This window comes from Erinaceus europaeus, chromosome 5, assembly GCF_950295315.1.
Source record: "Erinaceus europaeus chromosome 5, mEriEur2.1, whole genome shotgun sequence".
In the NCBI taxonomy this organism is placed as follows: domain Eukaryota; kingdom Metazoa; phylum Chordata; class Mammalia; order Eulipotyphla; family Erinaceidae; genus Erinaceus; species Erinaceus europaeus.
The window spans coordinates 112323660-112340133 of NC_080166.1; the positions used below are offsets into that span (position 1 = coordinate 112323660).

General features: G+C 35.1%; 1 protein-coding gene across 12 annotated transcripts in view; it reads left to right on the forward strand.

Moving 5' to 3' along the window:
* MYCBP2 (MYC binding protein 2) overlaps positions 1-16474 on the forward strand; it is a 238289-nt gene that overhangs the window by 99277 nt on the left and 122538 nt on the right. For all 12 annotated transcript variants that reach the window (XM_060191609.1, XM_060191610.1, XM_060191613.1 and 9 more), the window contains 9 exons: positions 66-270; positions 999-1152; positions 2918-3090; positions 7307-7432; positions 7519-7646; positions 8492-8583; positions 11971-12105; positions 13344-13427; positions 15934-16030. In XM_060191609.1, coding sequence (XP_060047592.1) covers positions 66-270; positions 999-1152; positions 2918-3090; positions 7307-7432; positions 7519-7646; positions 8492-8583; positions 11971-12105; positions 13344-13427; positions 15934-16030 — 1194 coding nt within the window. The remainder of the gene's footprint in view (positions 1-65; positions 271-998; positions 1153-2917; positions 3091-7306; positions 7433-7518; positions 7647-8491; positions 8584-11970; positions 12106-13343; positions 13428-15933; positions 16031-16474) is intronic.

Genomic DNA, 16474 nt, shown 5'->3' on the forward strand with positions numbered 1-16474 from the left:
TTTATTAAAAATTACATGTTGCATATTACAGTTGCATTGTTCATGTGACTTCTTTACTCGTTTAGAAAGGTCAGCTGGGGAGACCAATTTTGGATGTGCCATATTGGAATGCAAAACCTGCTCCCATGCCTAACATTGGATCCAAATATGGAAGAAAAGCTACCTGGATAGGTGCAAGTGGGGACCAGACTTTCCTACGAATTGATGAAGCACTTATTAATTCTCACGTACTTGCTACATCAGAGATTTTTGCTAGTAAACACATAATAGGTAATATTTCAAACAAAATCCCTCCAGAAAATCATTATCTTATTTTAATAGTAAATGATTCATGTTTCTCTAATGCTAGGTAAATTCTTGTAGCTCTTTTTGCCTTTTTTTCTTTACTGGGGGGATTAATGGTTTACAGTCAACAGTAAAATACAGTAGTTGGTACATGTGTAACATTTCTCAGTTTTCCACATAACAGTTCAGCCTCTTCTAGGTCTTCCTCTGCCATCATGTTCCAGGTCCTGAGCCTTTTTAAGTTACAATTTAGAAGTAACTTCTAAGCATTATGTATATGTATATATGTTGCATATTAATGAAATAATTAGAGCTTGAAACAGAATATTTACATATGAGATAATGATGGAAATATGAACATAATAGTGGTGGGTATATCACCTATCTTGAAAGAGGAATATTCTGTATTGGTTATTGTTAAATAAATAATAGAAATTAAATTTTATGGGAGGTTAACTTTTAAGACCAAAGCATTAGTCCATAGTTATATCCATGACATCATAAATAACTATTTAGTAGAATAAAAGCTAAAGCATGTATTGTATATTTATATAGCTTGAGGTTTTAGTCATATTAAAATACTTGTAGAAATTTTTAGTTACTTTGTTAAGTGTTCTTCATCTATTAAATGAAGGTAGTAGTAGTACTTTATAGGATTTTCAGAAAATAAAAGTGATAAATGTTTAAAATACATAAAAATATTTTTCCTCAAGGCCTGGTACCTGCTTCTATATCAGAACCCCCTCCATTTAAGTGTCTTCTAATAAATAAAGTAGATGGAAGTTGTAAAACTTTTAATGACTCTGAACAAGAAGATTTGCAAGGATTTGGTGTGTGCCTTGATCCTGTGTATGATGTCATTTGGAGGTAAGCTTTGTATTTATAAATAATAATGGAGTTAAGGACTAGAAAATTAGCTCACTTGGATAGTGTGCTGCCTTGCCAAGTCCACGTCCTAGGTTTGAGCATGGCCCACACTTCACTGAAAGAAACTTCAGTCCTATGTTCACTTTCACTTTCTCATCTTCTCTGTCATGTCTAAAAGGAAAAAGCAGAAAGGCGAGCATATGATTATATATAAGACTTTCATGGCTGAGGCTCCAAGGCCCCATGTTCATACCTCAGTACCACCAATAAGCCAGAGTTGAACAGTGCTTTGTTCTTTGTATCTTTCTCTCTATTTCATTAAAATAAAAAAGAAAAAATAGTTAATTTTTAACTTAATACTCTATGGTAGTATAAGAATTCTATAAAGTTAGACTTTTCACACATGAGAACTCTCCTTTTTTAACTGGCCCATCTATATTGCAGTACTCCTGGGGTCTTATATAATATAGTAAAAATAGTTAAGAACATGTATTTTGTCTACTTTAGTCCCATATTTTCCATATTCTTTTGTTGTCACCTTAAAGAAGTCACTATATCTCTGTGAAATCAACTAGGAATAATAAAATCGTACCCACTCCATCTATTATCTTGATTTGAACACCTTAGAACAAGGAACCGATAGATGTGCTATGTAAATGTTAGCTTTTCTTATTATAATTTTGTTTATTTTTTTAAGAATTCTGCCTACAGTCCTGTCAGTACTATATAGAATTGATTCCTTTGTTCACTAATCCTTTCTTAAATAAAAAATTTAAAAAAAAAAAAAGAATTGATTCCATTTTCTCTTCTTATAAATACTTACTTATTTCCTCCTATGTAGACAAAATTTGTGAAAGATAATGCAGAATAAGATAAATGTGTCTTTTAGAAAGGTACGTAACAAAATTCTCATATTGGTAGAGAAGTGTACATGATTGTGAACTTTTCTAAAGATGCATACAGGTGCACAAGCAAGTCAGGCAGCTTTACTATGTTCATTTAAAGTCTGTCGGGCTTTCAGTGAGTAGTGAGTAAAAAGTACTTTAAGACTCTGGGTTTGAGCCCAGTTGTGAGCAACATGGACAGCATTGAGGTAGCTCTATGGAGGATGAAATATTGCTGTGGTTTGTCTCCTCTCTCCCACATTCTGCCTTTCTCTTTCAAAGAAAATACTGAGCTGGAAAGACTGCTCAGCAGTATCACACATGCTCAGGACAAAAATTAGATGCCATTAAGTGTGGGGACAACCCAGTAGTTTTTATTGATGCTTTACTGGTAGAAAGGCTGGACTTCTGCACACATTCTGCTCGTGCTTCCGTAAGAATAAACAGCATTATGTTCGTTTTGTCTACTTTTGGCATTTATTTTTGTTTCTGACTGACTTGCAAAATCTTTCTAACATCGTGGTACTGTTATTTATGTCTCATATATATGATAGATTTTATATAAAATATCTTATATTTTACATATTTGCATTCAGTCTGTTCTTTGTCTTCAAATTTTCTATTGGGGTTTTGTCCTTCAAAAACTTTATATTTATGCATCAAATTGTTAAATATTATTATTCCACTGTGATTGTATTAATAGCTTGATTAAATTATTTCATGGATAGTGACTTTAATCATGTTATTTATATGTTTATAAAGCATAGATAAGAAAAATTATCTACATTTGTCTTTGAGTTATTTCTGCCATCAGTTATACTCTAGTAACTTTTAAGTGAAACCGTATGTAAAAATGTTTTAATTATACTATTTTTTATAAGGTTTCGACCAAATACTCGAGAACTGTGGTGTTACAATGCAGTAGTTGCTGATGCCAGACTTCCCTCTGCAGCAGACATGCAATCCAGATGTAGTATCCTGAGTCCTGAACTTGCCTTACCAACAGGATCAAGGGCTCTCACCACCCGTTCTCATGCAGCTTTACACATTCTAGGTAGGATTGCTTTTTGTTGATCAGCTACTTTTTATTAATCTAAGCTCAGAATTTTTCTTCTAGAATATTTAGATTTGTATATAACCCTATTATATCTATTGTACTGTACTATACTAGGTGCAAAATAAGCTAAGTCCTTTTAATTTTAAGAACGATGCCATACATAAAATAAGACATCAGCCCAGAATATAAATTTACCCATAAGAATTCTTTTCAGAAATATATATATATGGGAGTCGGGCTGTAGCGCAGCGGGTTAAGCGCAGGTGGCGCAAAGCATAAGGACCGGCATAAGGATCCCGGTTCGAACCCCGGCTCCCCACCTGCAGGGGAGTCGCTTCACAGGCGGTGAAGCAGGTCTGCAGGTGTCTATCTTTCTCTCCTCCTCTCTGTCTTCCCCTCCTCTCTCCATTTCTCTCTGTCCTATCCAACAACGACAACAACAATAATATACAACAATAAAACAACAAGGGCAACAAAAGGGAATAAATAAATAAAATAAAGATTTGGAAAAAAAAAAGACACTGTTATTTACATAAGAGCTAGTGTTCATTTAAAAAAAAAGAAATATATATATATATATATATATATATATAGCTTAACTTGGTTATATAAACTATAAAGATGTGAATTGAAGGTTCTAGCTCCTACTCCCCACCTGCACGTGGGGGACTCTACCCAGTAAAGCAGGCCTGCAAGTGTCTTTCTCTTTTTCTACCTCCTTTTCCCTTCTCAATTTCCCTCCGTCCTAAGTAATAAAATAGAATAAAAAAGTGAATTGAGTGAATATTGAAATATATAATTACTAATATTTAACTTCTATAATTTTTTTTCCTCACTGGTATTTCATTGCTCCAGGCTCACTTTTACAGGTAGAGACAGAGAGTCAGAGAAAAAGTCAAAGAAACCGCAGCCAGGTTTGAGTCTGGCTTCTATGCATGGCAAAGCTGCACTCTAGCCAAGAGAACTATTTTACTGACCATATTTATTATTTTTTTAAAAAGGTATATTTACTTATTGGTGAGGGAGAAAAGAGAGAGAGAGAACTAGAACTATCACTCTGGCTCATGCAGTACCAGAGATCAAATGCAGTACCTCATGCCTGAGAGTAGTGCTTTTTTTTCCTTATTTTTTATTTATAAAAAGGAAACATTGACAAAACCATAGGATAAGAGGGGTACAGCTTCGCACAATTCCCAGCACTAGAACTCTGTATCCTATCCCCTCCCCTGATAGCTTTCCTACTCTTTCTAACCCTCTGGAAGTATGGACCCAAGGTCAGTGTGGGTTGCAGAAGGTGAAAGGTCTGGCTTCTGTAATTTCTTACCCACTGAACATGGGCATTGACAGGATGATCCATGCTCCCAGCCTGTCTCTCTCTCTCCCTAGTGGGGCAGGGCTCTGTGGAAGCCGAGCTCCAGGACACATTGGTGGGGTTGTCTGTCCATGGATGTCTGGTCACATCCTTCTAGCATCTGGAACCTGGTGGTTGACAAGAGAGTTAACATACAAAGCCAAACAAATTGTTGACCAATCATGGATATAAAGGCTGGAGTAATGCAGATGAAGAGTTGGGGGGGATCCTCCGTTTTGTAGATAGCTAGTAGGCATATTTTAGTTAAATTCCAAAGGGCCTGTGGCTATACTAGGGTTTGCTTGTTTTTTCCTTTTTCATTTTGCCCCTGAGCCTGACATCTGATATGCCAGTGGATCCAAGTTATTGTCTGGGGAGATGATGTCATGGTTGGAAAAAGGAACAGAAAGCTCTATCAGGGAAGAGAGTAGCTCCCTAATATGGGAAAGGGGTATAAATTTTGTTGACTATAAATCCCATCGATTTGATGTGATCTGGGGCCCATAATTAGCTTAGGAGCCTATGTGACCTTTGCATCCCTCTAAATCTGAGCTCACATTCTGTGGTCATGAGTAGGAACATTCCATGCTGCCTGAATATAGACCCATCTTCCTCAGGTGTAGCATAGAGTATATTGTCCATCCTCCCTTTGGAGGATGGAATATTCTCTGCCATTATTGATGCAAGTTGAGGGCAAGGTCCTATGGGGGCCCACAAAGGGCTCTACTTTGCTGTTCCTGATAGAAATGACCAGTAACAATGGAGAAAGGGATTTAATCAAGGTCTAGGCCCATCATGTCTGTTTGGGAATCTCAGGACTCCCCATATAGGGCTCCAGCTGATGGGGTGGCCTGATAGTGACTAAAGAGTCATTGTTAAAGTATGCCAGACTCTTGCCCTTATTCAGCTTTTGCAGTCCTTACTTTGATAAGGTTAGCTTTGGAGTGCGTGAAAGAATTGTAATAAGAAGTAGGTGAGGAGGGTATCTTAAGTCTAAGTAGATGCTATTTCATTATGAACTTGATACTGACTCACTACAGACTATTTATAGATACATGTGAACATATAATCTATCTTATGGGACCTGATCTATATCTAGGTTTTGGGACTTTGTTAGGAAGTGAACCTCCTGGAATGGAATTAGAGAATACCATGAGAGGAAAGGTCTCACCCGAGTAATGAGGGTGAAGGGTTGGCATTCCATGCCTGACATCTTGGATACAGTCTGAAGTGAAACATGCTGAGGTGGTACTCATTGCATTGATTAGGTTGGGATCGGTGGATGCAATATCATTTCGTATGATTTGAGAGAAACATGCAGGAAAGTGAGCCCCGCCCCAGAGGTTCCAGGACTGGGGGAAATAATAGGCTCTATAGTGGAAATGGGAAGTTCCTGCTGTCTTAGGGGTTAAGAAGACAATAATTATTGCTATAATCACATTGTTTGGCAATTGGGTTAACTTTGAAAACTCCCTTTGTTAGGATTTGTTGTATCATACACACCATCACCATATTTTATGTCCTTTGACATTATTTGTATATAGCTATGCCACCAGTTGCTTCTAGTGCATTATCTACTTTCCCACATCCCCAGCCATACTATGCATTGTTTTTCATGACAAATTCTATAAAGTACTACATGATTTTTTTTTAGATAATACTTTTTAAAAATTTTATGCATTCCTTGGAAATGAACCAAGTGCCTTTTACATATGCAATATAAGCAAGTAGCTCTCATCTCAGTTTTCTTTTTTACTACATGTACTTAGAGTGGGAAAGGCAAACAAAGAGAGTCAGTAATGTGCTGCTTTACCATCATGGAGTTCACTTTTACTGTCCAAGGTACCCCTATGTGAGGATATCAAACCTAGGTCCTCACGTGCATTCAGTCTTTCCACTGAGCTATCATGTAGCCCCTTAGATACCATTTCTAAATTTTATATACCAGTTTTCTAGTTATCACTAACTTCAGTTCTACTTATTTAGGCTTAAATATAACTTATTTTGTCTGTATAGATTCTGTTGCTGAAAATTACATATTAATATACATAAGTACTTACTTATTGCTTTCATTTTTTAAATTATCTTTACTTATTTATAGAATAGAGACAGCCAGAAAGAGAGGGTAGGAGAAATGGAGAGAGAAAGGGAGACATGTGTAGCAGTACTACACCACTTGCAAAGCTTTCCCCCCTGCAGGTGGGGAAGGCAGGGGCTTGAACCCAGGTTCTTGCAAATTGTAATGTGTGCTGAACTAGGAGCTCTACCACTTGGCCCCTTGTTTTTTTTTTTTTTAAGACTCATTTATACATACCTAGAATTAAGAGTTGTGAAACCATATTCCTGCTTAGAATCACTAGATCATATGTATCTGTTTCTTAGATTTCATCTAGTAACCTTTGTAATTATAAACATCCAAATCTAGCATCTGTTTAAGTGCCTTCTGCAAAAGTGCTTTAAGAATCAAATCAAAGTAGAAAACAGAAAGTTTTGTAAATGATTCAAACTCTTAAATACTTTTGTGAGACATTATCATATAGTGTATGTTTAAATATGATAATTATATAGGCAGAGGTCAGTTGTGAAGGTAATTTATTTTATTTAGGAAATTTTTTATAAAACTTGTTTTCTTAGAGATACTATTTCATATCTCCCCAAAATTGACTGTAATATTACTCTTTTAAACAATGTTTAAAGCTCAGAATAAAGTTATTGAATCTATTTAGGGATTGTCAGTTTAATTTACCCCTTATAACATTTCATTAACAAATTATGCATTTTTATTACAAAGAGTTGAATTGTTGAACTTTCTATTTTATTTTATTTTATTTTATTTTATTTTATTTTATTTTATTTTATTAGGTTGTCTTGACACATTGGCAGCTATGCAGGATTTAAAAATGGGTGTTACAAGTACAGAGGAGGAGACCCAAGCAGTAATGAAGGTTTATTCCAAAGAAGACTATAGTGTAGTAAACAGGTTTGAAAGTATGTATATTTATGTTTAAGTAATCTAATCTTATTGCTTAAATACATATGCATATTTTGAATGGTTAATTCTTTGTATCTTTTAGGTCATGGAGGGGGATGGGGATATTCTGCTCATTCAGTAGAAGCTATACGTTTTAGTGCTGACACTGATATCTTACTTGGTGGCCTTGGTCTTTTTGGAGGTAGAGGAGAGTATACAGCTAAAATCAAGGTAAGAGCTTTGGACACCACTGTATTTTTTGTTAGAAAGTTTATTTTGACTTAGATTATATTTTACATAATATTTTCTTTTTTAAAGATACGGATTCCCTTTTGTTGCCCTTTTTTTATTGTTGTAGTTATTAGTGTTATCATCATTGTTGAATAGGACAGAGAGATATTGAGAGAGGAGGGGAAAACAGAAGGGGGAGAGATAGACATCTACAGACCTGTTTCAACCCTTGTGAAGCGATGCCCCTGCAGGTAGGGAGCTGGGGGCTCAAACCAGGATCCTTACGCTGGTCCTTGCGTTTTGCTCCACCTGCGCTTAACCCGCTGTGCTACTGCCTCCCAATGTTTTCTTTTATAAAAAGTACATTAACAGGGAGTCGTTTCTCAAAATATCTGTTTCTCAAAAGTTCTGTTTCTCAAAATATCTGAGTCCACTCAAAAATAAAAGAAACCTATACTTTATACTTTAATGTCAATAGCAGGCTTCATTTAAAAATTATAATTAAACGCTATCTGTTCATTATATTTTCTTTCATTCATTCAATAATATGTAAGTTATAATATTATATTAACATTCCTTATGTAATTGATAGTTTTTGAGAACATTTTCTAGAAAGATCCAGCCAAAACTGATAAAAACATCTTTATTTTTATGGTAATCATAATATGTGCAAAAAATTTCATATAGTATAAAAATGAAGAAGACTAAAATAAGTACTGTTAGAAGATAGGGATAGAATGATGATTAAGATGACTAACATATATATGTATATATGTATGCGAAGAAAACTAGCACATTTACATGACTGAGTGACTGGGCACAGTAAGTTTTTCTCCTTTCTCTAGCTGTTTGAGTTGGGCCCTGATGGAGGAGATCATGAAACTGATGGAGACCTTCTAGCAGAGACTGATGTGTTGGCTTATGACTGTGCTGCCAGGTAGGAATTTGTTCCTTATTCAGTGTAATCATTACATAGTTAAAGCTAAAAACTATTAAAATAAATAAATAAATAAATAAATAAACATAACTTTAAAATCTATTATTAATTGCCTTCAAAATTAAATTGTATATTAAATAATGTAGGTGGTTCCTGTAATGATATTGCATCAAAAACAGTGGTGCCTTTTACATTTGTATTGTACAATATAAAGAAATTGATTCTGCATTGAAGTTTTTTAACAGAAGAGTGCTTACAAATATATTCTAACATTCTTTTGTATAGTTTTATTTATGTATTACTCAGAGAATACCTAAGAAAAACACATTTGGGAAGCATATTAGCTTTGGAACCATTCAGGAGGTTACCAGAATCAAGTTGTTTATTTATGAGAGGGTGTTTATTTTATTTTTATATTTACATTTTTTATTTAATTTTTAAAAATAATTTTATAAGGGACTTAATAGTTTAAAATACAGTTATTGACACATGGGTACAATTTCTCATCTCCACATGGTGTGTCTGCACAGTACTCTCACTCCAAACTTCCAACATCATACATAAATTATGACCCAGTACCCTCTCCACTCCCTCCTTCCACCTCTTTTCCAGAGTTCTTTGCACCACATCCAATCCTCATTCTATTTTTTGTTATTCCTTTCTGTCCTTATTAATAACTTCCAATGATAAGTGAGATTATCTAGTATTCACACTTCTCTTTTTGACCTATCTCACTTAACATGATTCCTTCATGTTCCATCCAAGATAAGGTAAAGAAGATGACTTCATTTTTTTAAAAAATTTATTTAAGAAAGGATCCATTAACAAAAGCATAGGATAGGAGAGGTACAACTCCACCCAGTTCCCACCACCCGATCTCCAGATCTCCATATCCCATCCCCTCCCCTGATAGCTTTCCCATTCTCTATCTCTCTGGGATTATGGACCCAGGGTCATTGTGGGTTGCAGAAGGTTGAAGGTCTGGCTTCTGTAATTGCTTCCCCACTGAAACATGGGCGTTGACTGGTCGGTCCATACTCCCAGTCTGCCTCTCTCTTTCCCTAGTAGGGTGGATCTCTGGGGAAGCGAAGCTCCAGGACACACTGGTGGGGTCGTTAGTCCAGGGAAGTCTGGTCGGCATCATGTTGGCATCTGGGACCTGTTGGCTAAAAAGAGAGAGGACATACAAAGGCAAACAAATTGTTGAACAATCATGGGCCTAAAGGCTGGAATAGTGGAGATGAAGTGTTGGGGGGGGGTACTCTCTGCAGACTTCATTGTTTTTAACAACTGAATAGTATTCCATTATGTATATATACCACAATTTTCTTATCTAGTGAGAGGATATTTATCCATGACACATAGATTTTTACCATTTTAGTCAGTGTAATCCTTAAGTTAGCACTGTTACAAGTTAGTAATTGAATCAGGTAATATTATAGTGAAAATAATGTTATGAGACTGAGTTTTATAATAATAACAATATATTGTACTTCCTATCTATGTTAAGAAAGCCCAATATGGGTGATAAGTAGTTTCTCACCCAGTAGAGAACACATGTAGAGAACACAAGGACCTGGGTTCAAGCCTCCAGTCTCTACCTACAAGGTGAAAATTTCCTGAGTAGTGCCACCAGTGTCTCTCCTTATCTCTTTTTCTCTTCCTGCTCTATCTGTCTCTTATATTCTTAAAAAAAAAATTGAAAAGAGAAGAAAAATGGCTACCAGGAACCATGGGAGCCATGTAGGCACCAAGCCACAGCAGTAATAACCCTGGTGGAAAAGAAAAAGTAATACAAAATGAGAAACTGGTGCCTAGTGTGGTTTCTCTAAAATTTCTTGCAAGTAAAAATAGTGATTTTTTTTTTGCTTCAATAAGGGCAATGACTCTCTGATAGTGATTTAAAGAAAATAGTCATTTAAAGAAAAGTTTGACTATGTACTTACCAATATTAACAAATACTTTTTATGCATATATAAATGAAGATTCAGGAAATTTGGAGAGTTTATTAATTAACTTCTTTATCGACTACTCTTTAACATAGACTTAACACACCATTAGTATTTAGCATTCATTTTCAAGCATATGATTAGGAGTAAAGAAAATTGTTTAACTTCATTATTGTCATTAATTTTTTTTTCATTTGTCCATTTACAAAGTCCTGAAGGTCAGCATTAAAAGAATGTACATAGTTTTTCACAAAATATTTTTGACTCTCTGCTCTCCTATTTCATTATTTTCCTTTTTAAATTTTTTTCTTTATTAAAAATATTTATTCATTTGTTGTTTTATATTTCATAGAACAGAAGGAAATTGAGTGGGAGATATGGAAGGAGAGAGAAAGACATCTGCAGCACTGCTTCACCATTAGAACAGTTCCCCTCCCCACTCATCCTTAAGGGAGGCTTGGGGGCTTGAACCCAGGTCTTTGCACATGGTAACATGTGCACTCAATTAAGTATGCTACCACCTGGCCCTGTGTTTTTATTTTTCCAGTTTACTTTATTGGTGTTTAATTGTTTACAGTACAGTTGTTGGCACATGTGTACAATTGCTTATCTCCTTATGATATGAATCTATAAAACACTCATCTCCTTTAACCTAAATGAATACCATGCCATTTCTATACCTTTTTGTACTTTTATAGTCCTATAAATCTATGTATGACTTTCTTCTCTTTTCTCAAATAGCCTTATTTTCAGTGACCTTGCTTCTACTAACATACATTCTTTCTATACTATTATCTGAAACTTCACGACTCGCCTTATCTTTATTAGATGACCTTTGTATATTATAAGACTTTTTTCTCCTCCTAATTAATACACTTTTTTCAGATAGTTATTTTGTCACTATTGTCTAAGCAAGTACAAACAGAATGCAAAGTTTGACTTAGTCTAAATTAACTCCATCATTAGAACAACTAGTCCTTATTTTCATATAATGAAACTGTGGTCTGAGGGGATATGCAAGATCGTGAAGATAGTAGCTTAGAAAGTTGGATCTTAAATTCATGGCATTTGATGTTGGAACCATTTTCTTAACATGCCAACTCTGAGAATATTTTAGCTGAATAAATGGACTTTAAAATATAACAATTCATTTCCCAACAAATCTGGCATTTTTACAATGAAAAACGTACTGTTTTAATATGAAAATTTCCTAACATTTAAACAAGTTTTAGAATTTGAGAAAGAAGGTGTGAATTCATCACTGTAACACAAATAGCTACTATTTGTGTTCCTGTTCAGACTTTTAAAAATAGTGTTTTTAATGCTTTTGATAAGACTTTAATAATACATTCTAGGGTTTATTTGTAAAGTATATTTTAAACATGCATGGAACAATAAAGTAGAATGACTTTGTCTGACTCACTAAATGTTATCTTAGAGAAAAATATGCGATGATGTTTGATGAACCAGTTCTCCTGCAAGCAGGGTGGTGGTATGTGGCATGGGCTCGAGTGTCAGGACCCAGCAGTGACTGTGGGTCTCATGGGCAAGCTTCTATCACCACAGATGATGGGTAAGTGAACAGTTTTAAGTATTAACTAAGCAGTTCATTTTAGTTATGGAGTATTGTTTTATAATTATTGGAGATCGTTGTGTAGAATAAATGCTTAGTAGTAAAGTCAGAGCATACTGTAACTGCCAAAAGTTAAAAATTATACAATTGCATGTCAAAGTAACATTTAGATAGTCCCTATCACTGTAATTGGTCATTTGTATATATTTCTTAATATTGCATTTTTTAGAAGCTTGTTATCAAATTAGAAATTATATTGAAACAATATAACAAGGATAGTGACAAGTAACTATATATATTCATATATATATATTGGAAAATTTTGCAGTGCATATGAAAACAGTTTATGTATTTACACCAAACAACTTGGTGTTGCTTAGCTGTAAATCTAATCTTTGTATTATATTCTTGGCTCCAAGAAGCTAATAGAGTACTATATTTAAATAGTTTTAATAAACTTATTATAAAGCTGGTCCAAAAAAGAACAGAGTAATTTATTTATTTATTTATTTTTAATTTTTTTTTTTAATCTAAGAACTCTCCAGCTTCTCACTGGCATTCCTGTGGCTGCTGCCTTGCCAGACTGTCCTTTCCCCAGAACAGAGTAATTTATGAGAGAGCATGCTGTAGGAAAGTTAAGAACTATATGTACTGTTCACTGTAAACCAATAATCCCCCCTTTTAAAAATGTTGTTTATAAGAATTCCACACAGTTCCCACCACCAGAACTCTGTATCACATCCACTCCCTTGAAAGCTTTCCTTTTCTTTATCCCTCTGGGAGTATGAACCCAGGATCATTATGCGGTGCAGAGGTTGGAAAGTCTGATCTCCGAATAATCCCTCCTATATACTATAGCTGGAGAGACTACTTTGATCACAAACTGTTAGATAACCATATACTATTCAGTCTTGGGATTTCATAGTGCCTTTTAGCTACAGCTAACAGTGTGCCTAGTTGAGTTGATTTGAAACTATAAAAAAAGCTTAGTGCTCTGGTTAGAAGTGAGCTAGAAGAACCAAGACATTTAACCTACCTAAGGGTTTCTGATCATGTTCAGTCTCTGTATTTTACTGATACACTCATCAAAGCTTTGAGCCAGAAACAGAAAAATACCTTTCTACTTTTCCCTTGAAGAATGAACCTTTGTTTATTAACAACATGTCAAAGAATGAATATTAGCTTCCATATTCTTTTATAAATCTTGTTTTCAATATATATATTTTTTCTGTTTATAGGGTTGTTTTCCAATTTAAGAGTTCAAAGAAATCAAATAATGGTACAGATGTTAATGCTGGTCAGATACCTCAGTTACTATATAGGTATGTGGTATATTTATAGTTAATATGATAGACTCATTTGCTATGACTAGCTAGGATTACTATGAAATATATGAGATAATTAGAAACCACTCAATAAAGTTTCAATAAATTATTTTAGTAGAAATATGCCTGTAAGTTAATAAAACAATGTAATAGTTTGTATGCTTTAAAGTACTTCTCACACCAAGATTAACTTTAAAGTTTATCTAATGATCAGATTTTCTGCATCATGCCAATAATATACTTTAATAACCTTTTAAATGTCTATTGACTATACATATTGATGACAATCTGTCTGTAACCAATTTCAGAGTGTTATAAATGGCTAATATTTCTCTTAAATAATTGAAACCAGGTATTAGAGGGGAACTTTAAGTGTAGACATTACTGTTTTTTTTAAGTATTAATGCTTTTTTTACACCTTATAGTGGAATGAACTGTAAAATTACTGCTGAAAAATGTAATCTTTAATTGAAATATCAAATGTTAACTTTCTCATGTGATAATATTACATTTTAAACACATATTGGGAGTTTTCTGTAATTTAGTTATTTAGTAAAGTATATGCCTACACTATATTCAGTTTTCCCAGGAGATCACTGATAGTTTTTCAAATAAATAATTCAAATGGCTAGAATCTCTGATCATAAAATGTCATTCTTATTTAAATAGTAAGTTTCAAAAAAATGCTTTTAGAATAGTATTTTCTGTCCTTGTTTCTTGTTTTCTTTTTTTAAATTATTATTATTTATTTAAGAAAGGAGACATTAACAAAAATCATAGATGGGGGGGTACAACTCCACACAATTCCCACCACCCAATCTCCATATCCCATCCCCTCCCCAATAGCTTTCCCATTCTCTATCCCTCTGCAAGCATGGACCCAGGGTCATTGTGGGTTGCAGAAGGTAGAAGGTCTGGCTTCTGTAATTGCTTCCCCGCTGAACATGGATATTGACTGGTTGATCCATACTCCCAGTCTGCCTCTCTCTTTCCCTAGTAGGGTGGGTCTCTGGGGATGCGGAGCTCCAGGATGCATTGGTGGGGTCTTCAGTCCAGGGAAGCCTGGCCGGCATCCTCATGACATCTAGAACCTGGGGGCTGAAAAGAGAGAGAACATATAAATCCAAACAAATTGCTGAAGTATCATGGACCCAAAGGTTGGAATAGTGGAGAAGAAGTGTTGGGGGGTACTCACTGCAAACTCTTGTGTACTTCTGCTTTCAGGTATATATTTTGCAGTAGTTTATAGATACGTGTGAATATATTCTCTATCTCCTGGAACCTGGTCTATATCTAGGTTTTGGGACTTTGTTAGGAAGTGAACCACCTGGGATGGAATTAGAGAATACTATGAAAGGAAAGATGATGAAGTTGAAGGGTTATCATTTCACACCTGAAGTTTCTGGACACAGTCTGAAGTGAAGCATGCTGGGGTGGCACTCGTTGCATTGATTAGGTTGCGATTAGCGGATGCAATATTATTTGATAAGAATTAGGAGAAGCTTACAGGAAAGTGGGCTCTACCCTAGGGTCCCAGGACTGGGGGAAGTTTCGGCTCTATAGTGGAAATGTGAGGTTTCTGCTGTCTTAGGGTTCAAGAAGGTTCTGCTGTCTTAGGGTTCAAAGTTATTCTTATCATCACATTATTTGGTAATTGGGTTAACTTTGAAAAGTCCCTTTGTTAAACATACAATCAATTTCCCCCCTCTCATATTAATTAAATAGTGATTTATATGACTACAGTTTAATTGGTGTGTACATAAATACCATTCCCACCACCAAAAGATTGTGTCCCACTCACCCCCCTCCCCCCTCCCCTACCCCCTCCCCCGCTGTCCCAGGAAGCCTCATGTCCACCACCCCCCACCACCACCACCACAGGGTTTTTACTTTGGTTCAGCTAGAATCTGCATAGTGGGTTTCGATATGTGTGGGGGGTGTTTCATGGTGCTTACCTTGCTTGCTCAATATCCTGGCTTTTATCCTCAGCACCACTTACATGTAAAATATTGTGGTGATATTGCTTTGACTCTTTCTGTCTAGAAATAAGTAAATTAATTGCAATAAATAGAATGATAAATTTTCATAAAATGTTACTTTTCTCAAGAAAGCATCTTTAATGAAGCCTGTTACAGTTTATTATAGGCAATGTGTCATTGTTTCAAGGGAAAAAGCCTCTGAGTTACTCCTGGGTGCACTTGTTGAATACCTTTTTAATAGTAGACTGATAGTAACATTACTAGGAAACATAAATTACACTTGCTGCATAGTAAGAGATTCCTTGTTACCCAGTGTGACCAAGATGGCATTTCAAAGGTGAAATGCTCATATGCTACAATTTTACTTGATGTTGAAAAATGTTTCTAAATTACCCCATATTGGTTTTTTAACCAAGCATAGCTATTTAAAAATATAATTTATTTCAGTAATGTATAAATGAGTATGCTAAAAATATAATTTTGATTGACTTCTCAACACATATTCATCTGTCTGCTACTTTCAGACTTCCAACCAGTGATGGGAGTGCTTCAAAAGGCAAACAGCAAACCAGTGAACCTGTACACATTTTAAAGAGGTCATTTGCAAGAACTGTTTCAGTGGTAAGTCTGTTTTACATTAGTAGTGTTTACAGTAAGGTATGTACATTCTCAGGACACAATTATATATAGATAAGTGTATTACAGTGTGTATATAATAGACTATCTAACCTTCTATTTAATTTTTTTCATTTCCTTTTTTGAAACATCATAATATATAAGGCCAGGTATTGGTTCTCTTGGTAGAGTACACATGTTGCCCATATATGAGGAGCCAGTTTGAACCCCTGGTGTCTACCTGCAATGGGTAAGCTTCACAAATAGTGGAACATTGCGGCAGGTTTCTCCCCTTCTTGCTGTCTCTCCCTTTCTATCTCTCTGTCTCTGACCTTTTATTAAAATAGACAGATAGAGAAAAAGGACTAATAAGATAGCTCTCTTGGATAGGGTTCTTATTTTGTCATGGATATGGTGCAGTTTTGATCCTGGCCCCCACTGCACATGAAT